This window comes from Sturnus vulgaris, chromosome 4, assembly GCF_052056855.1.
Source record: "Sturnus vulgaris isolate bStuVul1 chromosome 4, bStuVul1.hap1, whole genome shotgun sequence".
NCBI classification, from domain to species: domain Eukaryota; kingdom Metazoa; phylum Chordata; class Aves; order Passeriformes; family Sturnidae; genus Sturnus; species Sturnus vulgaris.
The window spans coordinates 2118402-2132671 of record NC_142246.1 but is presented as its reverse complement, the minus strand read 5'-3'; the positions used below and the strand labels follow the sequence as shown (position 1 = coordinate 2132671).

Sequence of the window (14270 nt, the reverse complement as noted above, 5' to 3'; positions counted from 1 at the left end):
GACACCTTCCACCGTCCCAGATGGCTCCAAGCCCCATCCACCCTGGCCTTGGACACTTCCAGGGATCCAGGGGCAGCCATAACCACCCTGCATCCCTTCTTCTCTCACTCCACACTGATTCCATCCCTTTAATGACTGACCTTGGCAGGAGAGGCTGAAGGGACACAGAGCAATGCCCCTCTGTCCCTGTGAGGTGGATGAGTCTCACAAAGGAAGGAGCACATCCCAACTCTCTCTGTGCCCACTCCATCTTCCCACATTCCCCCCCAGGATCCCATCCCATGCCTCTTGCTGCTTTGTCCTTTTTCCCTGACCTCTCCAAGAGCCACCACGCTGCCAGGAAAGTTTATTGTTAGAACTTGCACCCACCTCACCTAAGCACAAAAACAGTGGCCAGCGGAAGGGACACCCTTCCCAAACCCAGCCAAGCCCAAAACATTTGTGTTTCATTTGCTTTGCAGCAGTGATTTTAATCTGCAGCACACACCAAGCTTGCCTTTGAGAAGAGAAATCTCTTATCAGCCCTGCTCTGTCATGACCACATCCCAGTGCCAGGGATAGGGCAGGGAACAGCAGGGGATTTTAGGGGGAAAGTTGTAGAATTCAGGGAGATTTTTTTTTTACTCCATCTTCGGCAAAAAGCTGCAAGGAAGGCAGGGAGTCATCGAATGGGTTGGGTTGGAAGGGTCATTAAAACTCACCCAGTTCCACCCCTGGAGCAGGGACACCTCTCCCACTCCCAGGCTGCTCCAACCTGGCCTTGGACACTTCCAGGGATCCAGGGGCAGCCACAGCTTCTCTGGGCACCCTGTGCCAGGGCCTCACCACCCTCACAGGGAAGGATTTCTTCTCAAATCCCACCCAACCCTGCCCTCTGGCAGTGGGAACCATTCCCTGTGTCCTATAATCCCAATGATCCGTTCAGGATGGAATACAGTGAATGGGGCAGGGCAGCTCTGACAGCTCAAGGCATTTAGGAGGCACCACAATCTGCAATTCTCTCTTTGTGCTCATCTTTGTGCCACCAAAGAGAGAAGGGATGTGTCTGCTGGTACAGGAGGAACTTCAGCACTTACCTCAAGAGGATCCTCAGGGAAATACAACAGAATTCCCTGTTGTTACACAGGAAAAACATTTTTCAGCAATCTTCAGCATCCAGCCTCCCTGAGTGCTGCTGACATCCCTCCTGACCCAGAGCAGAGAATTTCCTCCCCATTTCCCTGGGGTGGGCAAAGGGAAAGAACCCCAGAGCATGGGGAGGGCAGCGATCCCAATCCAGCACCACAACCAGGAGGGTGTGGGAAGCCTCTGGATCCTGGAGAAGGCTCTGGGGACACCTCCAAACACCTTCCAGTGCCTGAAGGGGCTCCAGGAGAGCTGGAGAGGGCCTTGGGACAAGGGATGGAGGGACAGCACACAGGGAATGGATCCCACTGCCAGAGGGCAGGGCTGGATGGGATTTTGGGAAGGAATTGTTCCCTGTTAGGATGGGGAGCCCTGGAATGGAATTCCCAGATTTGCTGTGGCTGCCCCTGGATCCCTGGAAGTGTCCAAGGCCAGGTTGGATCCACCTGGGATGATGGAAAGTGTCCCTGCCCAGGACAGGAGGTGCAACTGGCTTGGCTTTTATGTCCCAACTCCTGCTTTGATGCACTCAAGCACCTTGGATATTCCACATCCCCGTCCTGAAAATCCTGTGACCCACCCCTACAGCCCCTGCAGCCTCTCCTTCTTTTCCTTCTCCTCTCTCCAGAGCTTCCCAAAGCAAGCAGAGGCTCAAGGAAAAGCCATGGCCAAGACCCAGCTCCGAGGCTGACAAGATAAAGAGTTAAAGCAGGCAAAGCCAAAGCTTTGGAAGAAAAAGGACTCTGCAATAAATCAGATATTAGAAGGCAGGAAAGTGCTGTATAGAGGAATCAAAGTCCGGAACAGGATGTATATAAAGCAAATATTGAACTAACTTTGATAAGACAGAAAAATGGAAGATTTTTTGGTGGGGTTGAGTGAAGGCTCAATTTGAACCATTAGAAATTTCCTGTTTCACTCGTGTGGGGCTGTTTTGCAGTGATCTATACAATGCATTGTGTGCCTGCTGATTTCCTAGCCATGAATGGGTCACCCACATTTTTACTTTCCATGCTTTTTTTTCTGTTGGTTTTTTTGTTTTTCTTTTTTTTTTTTTTTTTTTTGTCTGTCCCGGAGCAATCAAGCTATTGAAATCCTCCAGGCCTTGCCCATTGGGTGTTTTCTTTCCTACCAAGACATCAAACTGCCCTGAAGGTTTATTTTAAGCCAATTCAATAGGAGGGATCACACAAGCACCTTGTGGAACGTGTACAATGGGAGCCGAACCCAGGGCTATTCAATTAACAAGTGCTCCCATTTCCATGCAATTCCTGTTGGGAGTTCATTACTTTAATTAGGCTGCTAATTTATGAAGCTAAAGAGGCACCATTTGTTGGCGGGACACGTAGGCAAAGAAATTCCAGATGAGTTCACATGGAAGGAAGAGGAGCTGGAAATCTCTCCAGATACAACCAGACTGACCAAAATAAGATCATTAAGAGCAAGAAACGGGACTAAAAACCCTGATTTGGGGAATGTTCAGGAAAATCTACCTCATCTCTCTTGGGAAATGAAACTCAGACTGTCCCCCATCATTTAAACCCCCTCAAAGCATTTTTGATTTTCCATTTTTTTCATGGAAAGGGTTATCCAGTGCTGGAGTCCCCATCCCTGGAGGGATTTAAAAGCCACGTGGATGTGGCACTTGGGGTGTGCTGGAGGAATGGTTGGATTTGGTAATCCTGGAAAGCTTTTGAGCAGTGTGTAAAAACCCTTTCCATGAAGAAATTTCCCCAAATATCCAATCTGAACCTCCCCTGGGCCAGCCTGAGGCCGTTCTCTCTCCTCCTGTCCCTGTTCCCTGGAGCAGAGCCCAACCCCCCAGGCTGTCCCCTCCTGTCAGGGAGCTGTGAGAACCACAAGGTCCCCCCTGGTTGGAACCAAAAAACCTGGGTTTTTGGAGTTTTCTGTGCTTTCTGGCACTGACCCCCTGGAGAACTCTGCTTTTGACCTGAGGCCTGGGAGAAGCTTCCAAATTTGAGTGATGGAGTTAAAATCATGGGTGTGGAGTTAAATAGAAGTGTGTGATTTCACATGGTGAAGGGTTTGGAATTTGAGGTTTTTATAAGATAATGATAGGAATGGGACAAGATGGAGGATTTTGGTGTTGTCCCTTTCTGTCTTCTTCCTTCTTCTTCATGGTTTCAGGTTGTAGTTTCTGGTTGGACACTCAGTGCTGCACTGGGGGTCACAGGAGTTTGGTTATTGGGTCAAAAGTATCAATAATACAGGTGTTAATTCTCTATTGGACTGCTTAGCTTTAAAAGACCTTATAACTAGCTAAATTCTCCTCCATTTTGCTCACTTTTAGCTGGTAGCTAGAAGTGTTGCAGAACTCCCTGTACTTTAGATAAAGATTTAATAAACAACCAAGCCCAAACACGAGAAAAATTCATCTTCTTTGTGTTCTCAATCCTAACTGACTAAAAACAAAAGAAAATAAAAACAAGCCACTAATTAAGAGGTGCAGGTACCACATTTACAGCCCCTGATCCCCCTTTTCCCCAGCCCCTCAATGTCTGTCCTGTACCTGAACACCCCAAAAACCCCCCCAGCACTGGAGGTGTCCCAGCAGTGCCAGCACAGGGGACAGGCACTGCCCTGGCCCTGCTGCCACACAAATTCCTGATTTACAGCTGGGAGCTGCTTTCCAAACCCCAGCAAAGGAAAAATTCCTGGATTTCAGTGCAAAGTCCACGGCCCAGAAGCTGCTGCTTTATGTGCACACCTGGAATATGCAAAGCAGGTTGGATTGAACAGGCTGGTTTTACATAAACCTTCCATAAAAACAAAACTGAGCACAAAACCTCCCACCAACAAATGCAAAAGTGATGTAAAATAGAGACAGAAAATCAGCTGCAGGCTCGGTTTAAGCAGCAAAAAAAAATCAGATTTCTGCTCAGCCCCTCAGGGAAAAGAAGGGTAAGGTGGGATTGCCCTCTCCATGGCAGCCAGATTTCAGATCCATGGAGCTTCAAGCTGCATCCTCATTTCTGTGAGCACACAGAGGAAGGTTTAGCACCTCCCTGGATTTGTAAATCTGTAAATATCAACTCATGCTCACAAACAGCTGCTGAAAAACAGAGCCAGCAGCACAAAACTGATTAATCTCCTCCTAGTTTGAATTTTACCCAATTAAAAACCCAAGCAAGAAGGTCTAAACTTAAAACAGCAGCTAAAAAAAAAACAAAACACAAAACCTTAACTTCTTATCTTTTAATTTGAATATAAACAACTCACCTTTTTGCCAGCTTAACAATTAATAAATGAAAACCACTCAAAGCTTAAAAATTCCAGTTTAGGAACCTGTGAGTTTATTAAAGGAGTCAAAGCCAGGCAGTGGATGGATACTGTTTATTGGTTCTTTCCATCACATCTGAGTTACAGGTGTAAAAGTCACACAAACTGCAGGTATAAACATGTAAAACAATACAAAAATAAATGGAAAGGTCATTTTATATTTACTGAATCAAGTTGTGTAATAAATACGAGAGGCAAAAAGCTTCAATCACACCATTCAGCTGAACTGAAGTTACAGTAGTGTTTGTAAATAACACGTTTTTTAACTTAAGAGTTGCAAATATTAAAGCATTGAGAACTAGTATAAAAGTGAATTTTGGCACATTGTAAAGTGAGAAGTGTTACATTAGGATGTGGCTGTTGTGTAAAAATGAAGCAATTTCTCATGAGCTTTCTGAGGTACGTTTTTAACAACCTAAGATTAGATCAACCTTGTGATTCTACCAACTCACAGTTCACAATTCACTATACTAGTCACAATTTTTTTTTTCCCTTTTCAAGAATACCAAAGTATTCCAGAGCTTAAATCTGTGCAAATTCAAACAAGTTTCAATTAAAAAATAACAATAATTTTTTTTTTAAAAAAAAAACAAAACACCTCAACTTATTAGGGAACCCTCACATGCAACTTTTAACTCCTCCCTGCAATCCGGTGTGTTAATTGCAAAGTGTAAAAAAACTGGATTAATCCCAAATTGCACAGCTTAAAATTCAAATACTCCCAGATTGCAGAGCAGCTCCAAGTTGCAAAAGTTCCCCTGCTAAGTTTGTCACATTTGAATGCCTATAACTTCAGTAACTTCTGATCACACTCATTCTCGGTGAGGAGAAAGAATAAAAAAAACAAAAAACACCACCACAAGCTGCTAACAAAGGTCAGCAAAGCGTGGAAACCCCTTGAGGACTCTTCAGCACTTCCCAAGATCAGGAATGCCTGGACACAAATTTTTCCAAGTACAGTAAAAAAGAGGAAAGGAAAGTTGTAATGGCACTTTTGCTGTATCCAAACATCAGTGGGTTAGAAATGGTGCTTTTGTTGGTTGTTTTTTTTTTTTTTTAATTATACAGTAGCAAAAAAAAAAAAAAAATAATTCAAACCTCAATCCTTCGGAGTGGCTCCATCCTCACTTCGATTTCCAAAGGAGTGAGGACACCAAATCCCCTGAGCTGGGGATTCCACACAGTACAAAAACAGCTCTGACCAGAGTACAAAAGTTACACTTTTCTAAAAATAAAAAAAATAAAAAAAAATTCAAAAAGCGCTGCTGATTGTTAGAATCGACTCCCAAAAAATCAGCAACTGCTCTTCAACAGCAGCAGCATCAGGCATTTACATATTTCAGTCCTCAAAGAGTTTTCTTTTAAACAGTTTAACCATTTGTGCTAATATTTGTCACTAGGTTAAATTTTTAAGTCCTTTCACCAAAACCGTTATTTTCCTTTAAAAAAAAAAAAAAAAAAGAGGGGGGATGCAACCCCTGACATCCATTTATTTGGGGAATAAATGGTGTCATCTCCAAGGCACTACTACATTTAAAGGATACCATTGTCACAGTTTCATTATTTCGGTATTTTTCTTCTTTTTTTTTTTTTTTTTTTTTTTCTTTTTCGTTCTGGTTGAAAGTCACAGTTCAAAAATAAATGATAAAAATTGAGGTAATCAATTTCTTTCAAATACCAAAATACATGAATTGAGCCAGTACCAGTCTGGTGAAAGGTCTTTGTAATACACAGCTATGACCATAGAGCACATGCAGCACAGCACAGGAGGGTTCTAGGCCTTTGTTCCGAGCTCTTCTGCTCCAATTTTTAAGGAACAGCTCAATTTGCACAGTCATACCCCAATTATTTCTTTTTGTTTTGTTTTGTCTTGTTTTTTGTTCACAGGGCTTGGAATTCCAGCTGGATCAGCCCCATTTATATTGATTTGAGAGCTGCACAAATTGGAGTTCTTAAAAAGAGTTCAGCAGAGCAAAAAAATCAGCTACAGCATCTTCATCTATTTTTCAATCAATTGCACTTAAATCTACTCTGTATCCACTCAGGAGTTGAGACAAAGCCTCCACCACGTGCCTGCTGTCCCAAACACTGGAATTTCTTCCCACATCAACATCCCACTACTCTAAAAAATATGGCTTTGCAGATGAGAGAACTGGGACTGGAACAGCTGGGTTTACACTGAATTCATTGGCAAAGCAATTCCAATTGGGAGTTCCATTTCCATTGCAGCTCTACCACCAGAATTTTGGGATTCCTAAAAAATTCTGGGCTGTGAAAGAATTTCATGCAACCAAGTGGATTTAGCTGTAAACCCCTGGCAGCTCCTCCCCTCCCAAACCCACTGCTAGCTACCTTTGCTCTACAGGCACTACAGGATATTAAGACTAAAATTTAGCCATGCATAGATAAAACTCACGAGCTTTATCAGGATGCTCCACACTTGTGATCCAGGGAATAACCCAGGAAAGCCTAAAAACACAAACTAATTGCTGGCTTTTACTGGCCTCTAACAGGATACAAGTAGGTTTTTTTTTTTATATAAAGTCTCGTGGTGTGCAAATAAAAAATAAAACAAAATATTAAAGTATTCGATTCAGACAGCTTTTTTATATCTAGGAGGAAAAGTGAGGGATGAAACCTTAGCAATATTTTTTCTATCCCAGCTTGCAGCACCTGGAATTCCACCCCTGCACTGTGGAACACTCACAGGACAGACACCCAGCAATGAAGACCAAAGCCACCTAAAATGTGCTTCGGGTCACTGAAATTTCACTTATTTTATATTCCAAAGGTAAAAAATACATCTCTTTAGTAAAGCATAAACTCTAATTTAGCATCTGGTTTGATGGCAGGGGTTAAATCTCATTTTCCTGCCACGGGATGAGGCTGTGCAGATACATTTGAAATATTTTAAGTCTCCTGCAAGAGATTTTTTCATTCCATTTCTTCCTGTATCACAAACATCTGGTCATAAAGAAAAGCTGCAGTTGCAGTAAAAGATTGAGCTGTCCCTAAGGCAAAGGAATATGAAAATAAAACAATTCCTGCTGGGCTGTTCTCACCTAAATTCTGAACACATGCATGCCACAATAATCAGCTTATTCAAATAAACTCCAATAATTACCTGTAAGTAGCTGCTAAGGTACTTTATAATCCTTCAGTCAGGGATTTATAAAGCTTCCTTTAAAATGATACTGAATTAAGTCAGGACAGGCTGCCAGCATTCCTGTTCTATCATTTAGGAACAATAAAAATTCTGTTGCAAGTACTTAAAAGCTGATTTTCTCACCAGCACAGTGAAATGTTAACAGTGTGCAAACTCTTCTGGAAGCTCCACAAACGTGATCCTGCCTCTTTCAAGTAACATCCTTTGCTATTTTTTACCTTTGGAAATCACTCATCTTTGTGAAAAGGAATTCTTCAGCTGAAGAATCCCCTCCTTGCCTCGCCTCGCTTAATTTTTAGGACTGAAATAGGAATCCTCCAGGGATAATCTAAGCAACAGCAAGGTGCACATTGCTGCCAGCAAGGAAATATTTTCCAGAATCCCAATGAGAGCACTGGGAAGAAATTAAGATTTCTCCACTGATTTCACCCTGAAATGTATAAATAGCTTTTCTTTAAAGTCAGAATTTCGAGTGCAGACTCAAACTGTGCTGAGGTTTTGAGATGGGCTGTGCCCGGGCAAGGGTGGGGGTGGGACTGTTCCTGAATCCCTTGCTCTGGGAACATCCTGACAACTCTGGGATTAGGGACTTTTCTGAGTCGTTCCCACTGTTTCCACAATTTTCACTTTTTGGGAATACCCTGGCAGCTGTGGGATTACGGACTTGGGTAAGTGTTCCCCCATTTCTCACTTTGGGAACACACCAAGAGCTGTGGGATCAGGGACCCAATTCTGAGTTTTCCCCACTGTTCCCCCATTTCTTGCTTTGGGAACATCCTGGCAGCTCTGGGATTAGGGATCCTTCAGAGTTTTTTCCCACTGTTTCCACGTTTTTCACTTTGGGAACACCCTAGCAGCTCTAGGATTAAGGACTCTGATAAAGTGTTCCCCCATTTCTCGCTTTGGGAACACACCAAGAGCTCCTGGATCAGAGACTCAATTCTGAGTTTTCCCCACTGTTCCCCCATTTCTCGCTTTGGGAACATCCTGACAGCTCTGGGATTAGGAACTCTTCTGAGTTTTTTCCCCAGTTTCCACATTTTTCACTTTGGGAAGACCCTGGCAGATGTGGGATTAGGGACTCAGTTCTGTGTTTTCCCCACTGTTCCCCCATTTCTCATTTTAGGAACATCCCAGCAGCTGTGGGATCAGGGACTCTGAGAAAGTGCTCCCCCATTTCTCGCTTTGGGAACACACCAAGAGCTGTGGGATCATGGACCCAATCCTGAGTTTTCCCCACTGATCCTCCATTTTTCACTTTGGGAACATCCTAACAGCTGCAGATTCAGGGATTCTAGATTTTTTAATCATTGTCCCATTTCTTGCTTTGGGAACACACCAACAGCTCTGGAATCTTGGGACTCAATCCTGAATTTTTCCCACTGTTCCCCCATTTCTCGCTTTAGGAACATCCCAGCAGCTGTGGGATTAGATGCTCATCTGAGTTTTTCCCTCTGTTCCCCAATTTCTCACTTTGGCAATACATCAAAACCATGGGATCAGGGATTCTGATAAAGTGTTCCCCAATTTCTCACTTTGGGAACACACCAAGAGCTGTGGGATCAGGGACTCAATTCTGAGTTTTCCCCACTGTTCCCCCATTTCTCGCTTTGGGAACATCCTGACAGCTCTGGGATTAGGGACTCTTCTGAGTTTTTCCCACTGTTTCCATATTTTTCACTTTGGGAATGCCCCAGCAGCTGTGGGATTAGGGACTCAGTTCTGAGTTTTTCCCAATGTTCCCCCATTTCTCGCTTTGGGAACATCCCAACAGCTGCAGATTCAGCAATTTTTAAGTTTTTGAATCATTCTCCCATTTCTTGCTTTGGGAATACACCAACAGCTCTGGGATCAGGGGCTCTTCACAGTTTTCCCCACTGTTCCCCCATTTCTCATTTCAGGAACATCCCAGGAGCTGTGGGATCAGGGACTCTGAGAAAGTGTTCCCCCATTTCTCGCTTTGGGAACACACCAAGAGCTGTGGGATCAGGGACCCAATTCTGAGGTTTCCCCACTGTTTCCCCATTTTTCACTTTGGGAACATCCCAACAGCTGCTGATTAGGGACCCAGTTCTGAGTTTTTCCCATTGTTCCCCCATTTCTCGCTTTGGGAACATCCCAGCAGTTGTGGGCTTAGAGATTCTTCTAATTCTTTTAGTTATTCCCCCATTTTTTGCTTTGGGAACACCCAAACAGTTCTGGGATTGGGGACTCTTCAAAGTCTGTTCCCCCATTTCTCGCTTTGGGAACACCCCAATCCCACAATCCTGAATTCCCCCCCTGCTCTTGTGATTTCCAAGGGACACCCAAGGATTGTTTGATATCTGCACCACGGCCCAATTCCACAATTACATTCTGACCTTTTAGGAAATTAAATCCAGTTTTGCTTCTTTCCTCCTTCTTCTTCTTTTTTTTTTTCCCATGTTTCCACCACAAGCCAGAGATTCCAGGTGATGCTTTGTACAGTCTGGAATTAAGGTGAAGTGGAAGCAAACCTGACAGTACAAACAGCTAAGCAGTTACTGTGTTAAATGCCAACCTTAGGGGAATAATCCCTTAGTTTGGGAAGGAGTGCTGAAAACAGATGTTTCACTCTATTTCTTGTGAGCCAGAAGGACAAAATAGCATTTTTGGTTCCTGACATGAGGTCAGAAACACCAAGGACCCACGTGCTTAAGTCTTCTGCTCAAAGAGGTCGTGGTACTCCTGCTCCTCCAGCTCCCTGTTGTACTTCTCAATTTCCCTGTTGGCTTCTTCCAAGTAATCATTCATGAACTGGTCCATTACTGGTTGGGAAAGGTGAAGGAAGAATATTTGTGCAAATGGAATTTTAGTAAAAAAGAACATCCAGGTTTGAAGGAAGGGTCAGTTCTGGGACACTCAGTGAAAGCAGAAATTCAATATATTACTTTCTGGAATTCTACAGTCAGAGCTACCCCAACTCAGGGTTCCCAGGGCATAAAGGGATATTTCCCAGCCAGGAGGAAGGATTTAAGGACAGCAGAACCATAGCAGGGTTAGATGGGATGTCAGGAAGAAATTCTTCCCTGGGAGGGTGGTGAGGCCCTGGCACAGGTTGCCCAAAGAGGTTTTGGACTCCCCATGCCTGGAAGGTGCTGGAACAAGATCAGCTTCAAGGTCCCTTCCAAGCCAAACCATTCAGTGACTCTGAGAACACATTTCCAGCTGTTCTGCTGAAGCAGAACTCTAAAACTGCCCAAAATTCAAATTCCCCAGAAAGGGATAACCAGGCCTGCAGCTTTCACTGCCAAACACCAAGGGGGAGGTGAAGAATCCTGGAATGGTTTGGGATGGAAGGAGCTTAAAGTCCATCTCATTCCACCTGCTGCCATAGGCAGGGACACCTTTCACTATCCCAGCTTGCTCCAACCTGGCCTTGGACACTCCCAGGGATGGGAAAACAATAATTTTCCAGTGAATATTGAAGTCCAAGTTTGCTGTTGGGTTTTGTGCCCTGCAGACAGAAATCTGCTGGTTTAAAATGTTCAAGTCTGTTCTTATTCCAAAGCAGAACCCACCTGGGATTTTCACCAAGTTTGGTGAAGTTACAATGAAAAGTAAACTGGGAATATAAAACCAATTTGGAAGTCAGTGACCAAAGACAAAAGCAATAGGAGGTTATGAAAATGAGAGAATCACAGAATCATTAAAGCTGATCCATGTCCCCAGGTGGTGACAACAGGAATACACTGGAACCCTGGCAAAGGAAATGCCAGGGTAATACTAAGCACAAAAACATGATTGTTTTCACTTGAGTGTGTGCACACATGAAATTACATTCATTTGGAAGTTTTATCAGTGTGCCCAGGCATTCAGTGCTATTACAGCATTATTTGGTTGCAAAAGTATTTCTTTGACAAGCTGTGGTCCATAAATTATTCCCTGGGTGAGCTCATGGGCAGTTTGAGGTTTGTTTTGTTGGTTCTATTCTGTTTCTGAGATCTTATCTCTCAGAAAAGGTTTGAACACTAAGCTTAGCTGGCAAAGAATTGGCTCTTTACCATATCTGCTTTGACACTTTACATTTCAGAGCTGCACAGTTCATTGCTTCCCTAAAACTTTCCCCAAAAACTCCCCATTTGAAAGGATACATGGATGATAATCCATTTTGTCACCAAAAAAATTCACAAATTGAGTCCCATTGTAAAAATAACCAGCTGGAAGTGGATCCAAGTGACGTTTCACCTGCAGTAGGAAAGAATTTAAATTAAACACCTGTAAGGACAGTCTTTACAAACTCAAAAAGATAAAAGAAAATGGAAAGGACATGAGAGCAAACAAATTTTACACCTTCTTCTACTTTCCAGAGTGAATTTGGAGCTCTGAGAACAGATTTTTCTCTCAAATCACTCCTGGACAGCTCCATTTGTGCTCCAAGCACCTCCATAAGTATTTTAATAATTTAGTGCTCAGCACACTTGCTGTGGCAGGTGCTCTGTCATCCAGATGGATATTTCAGGGAAATCAGCCAAAAGAAGGGTTTGTAAATGATTGCTGTTACTCACATGAATGTTTTTGATTTCCTGAAGAGTTAACATTCCTCTGGTTTTCAGGGCTTTCCTCTGAGGTTTCTGTATGAAGAAGGAGATTCCAGTGATATGAGTGACAATGTGATATCACAACTTAGTTTAAAAATAAATTAACAACAACAACAAAAAAAAAACCCAACCCAAACCACCAAACAGAAGCATGCATTTCAAAAATTCATTTCTAAAATTATTCAGTTCTATGAAGTAAAAATTCCCTGATCTTAAAGAAAACACTCAGAAATTTAAAATTCTGTAAGTACTTAAACCAGACAATTTAAATACAGCTTTACTGTAAGAAAGCTGGCACAGGAACAGAAAAACAACTTAGTTTTGAGCCAGAGAAATTCTGTAATCCTTTTCTTTCTTGCAGCATGTGGTAACTCTTAAAGCTATCTGAAACCCTCAATTAGCCATGACTGTACAAAAAGTGTTTATAGCCTTGAATTGCTCAAAGAGGAAACACTTCACACTTGAGATAAGCATTTAAGTTCCAAGTTTTCATAAAATTTAAGTAGTATTCCACAAAGAGCTTTTTTTCTTACATGGCAAAGCATTTGTCTCCATGTATTACCCCTGTGATAAGTACAGAGCATGAGATAATCAGCACAGAAAATGAATTAATTCCCTGAATTAACACAGGGGAACAGGAGATGAGAACCTCAGAAATCTTCAAACCTTAGCAACTGCTCCAGCCACAGTCTGCAGCAAACACTGTTCCCTTCCTACCCAAATTTTTTACAGGGAATACTGTGCAAATCCTAATCCATACACAAGTAGCATGGAGCATTTTTAATTTACAAATGTTCCAAAAAGTTCCACTGGCACAGCCTGGCCAGAGAAGCTGTGGCTGCCCCATCCCTGAAGTGTCCAAGGCCAGGCTGGGCAGGGTTTGGAACAATCTGGGATAATGGAAAGTGTCCATGGCAGAGAGGTGGAACTGGATGGGATTTAAGATCCCTTCCAACCCAAACCATTCCAGGATTTTATGGATCTGTGATTCCATCACTCAGCTGTGGCAGCCCCTCTGTGCAAACTGTGCCTTCTGAGCTTCCTCCAACAGCCACATTCCCTGTTCCCTACTCATTACTGCATGGATACATCAGCCATGCAGAAATACACTTGACTAATTAAGGATGACAAAATGAACAAGACTCTACCCCCTCTATTTCTGTGGATTACTTCCAAGGAGGTTTAATTTAGTGAATCAAAACAAATTTTCAGCTTTGCCAGCATTCAGGTATTTGAAGAAGATTTATTTCATAGCACACTTCAGCCCTTGGCAATCACAGCTCAGCTAAATCATCCTGTGTTTATCCTGGACAAAATCCATTTGCTCAAGCATTCAAGAACAGATCAATCCATGAATAAGCTGTAGCAAGCCCTAAAACAATACAGAGATTACAACACACATTTGTAAACTCTTAGTCCCCTTCCTGAAATCCATTTGCACCCTAGAATGTCAATAGCTTGGTAGAAGAAAAAAAAAAAAGAGATTAATTAAGAAACCCAAACGTTTTCACTGAGACACCTGGATTTTTCTTTTAATTGTTAAGAAATGCCAAGCACTGAACAAAAGGAAACCTGCCCACAAACCTGCTTTGCAGTTTCTCTGAGCCAATCTTTGATATCTTCTTCCTTCAGGGAGCAGCCAATGAACACAAGGAAATATTCCTGCTGACTGCTGCAGTCTCTGGGATCATTTCTGGAATCAGGAGGAGTTGGCCCCTCTGGAACAGGCACCAGGCTTAGGGAATTTGCTGCTGTGTTGTGACAGACTTCAATGACTTTATCAGCATCTAACAAGGAGAAGACAGAAGGAAGGGTCTGATAATTGCTAATCTAATCTAACATCAACTCTGATGCAGACAGAATCCAGGAAAGAAATATTTTTTTTAAGTACCCATAACATGCAGTGTGATCACAACACCTCAGGAGTAATTTTCCCTTACCTGAAAATTTCACTTTGCCCATGATGTGATAAATGTTTCCAGAAAAAGGACTTGGCTTGAGCAACGACTTAATTGCTGTTTGAAACAGAAGACAAACAGATTATCTCAACTTATTTTTCTTCTCCTTGGTGGAGCTTCTGGCAAAACCTGTGCAACTCATCTCTAATCCACATCCCAGTG

At 42.8% G+C, this 14270-nt stretch overlaps 1 protein-coding gene across 2 annotated transcripts in view; it reads right to left on the bottom strand.

The window, feature by feature from the left end:
* Nucleotides 1-4464: 4464 nt before the first annotated feature.
* DNAAF9 (dynein axonemal assembly factor 9) overlaps nucleotides 4465-14270 on the bottom strand; it is a 65205-nt gene continuing 55399 nt past the window's right edge. For both annotated transcript variants that reach the window (XM_088162956.1, XM_088162957.1), the window contains exons 33-37: nucleotides 14091-14165; nucleotides 13735-13937; nucleotides 12118-12183; nucleotides 11704-11797; nucleotides 4465-10377 (exon numbers count right to left, since the gene is read on the bottom strand). In XM_088162956.1, coding sequence (XP_088019082.1) covers nucleotides 10265-10377; nucleotides 11704-11797; nucleotides 12118-12183; nucleotides 13735-13937; nucleotides 14091-14165 — 551 coding nt within the window. In that variant the 3' untranslated portion in view covers nucleotides 4465-10264. The remainder of the gene's footprint in view (nucleotides 10378-11703; nucleotides 11798-12117; nucleotides 12184-13734; nucleotides 13938-14090; nucleotides 14166-14270) is intronic.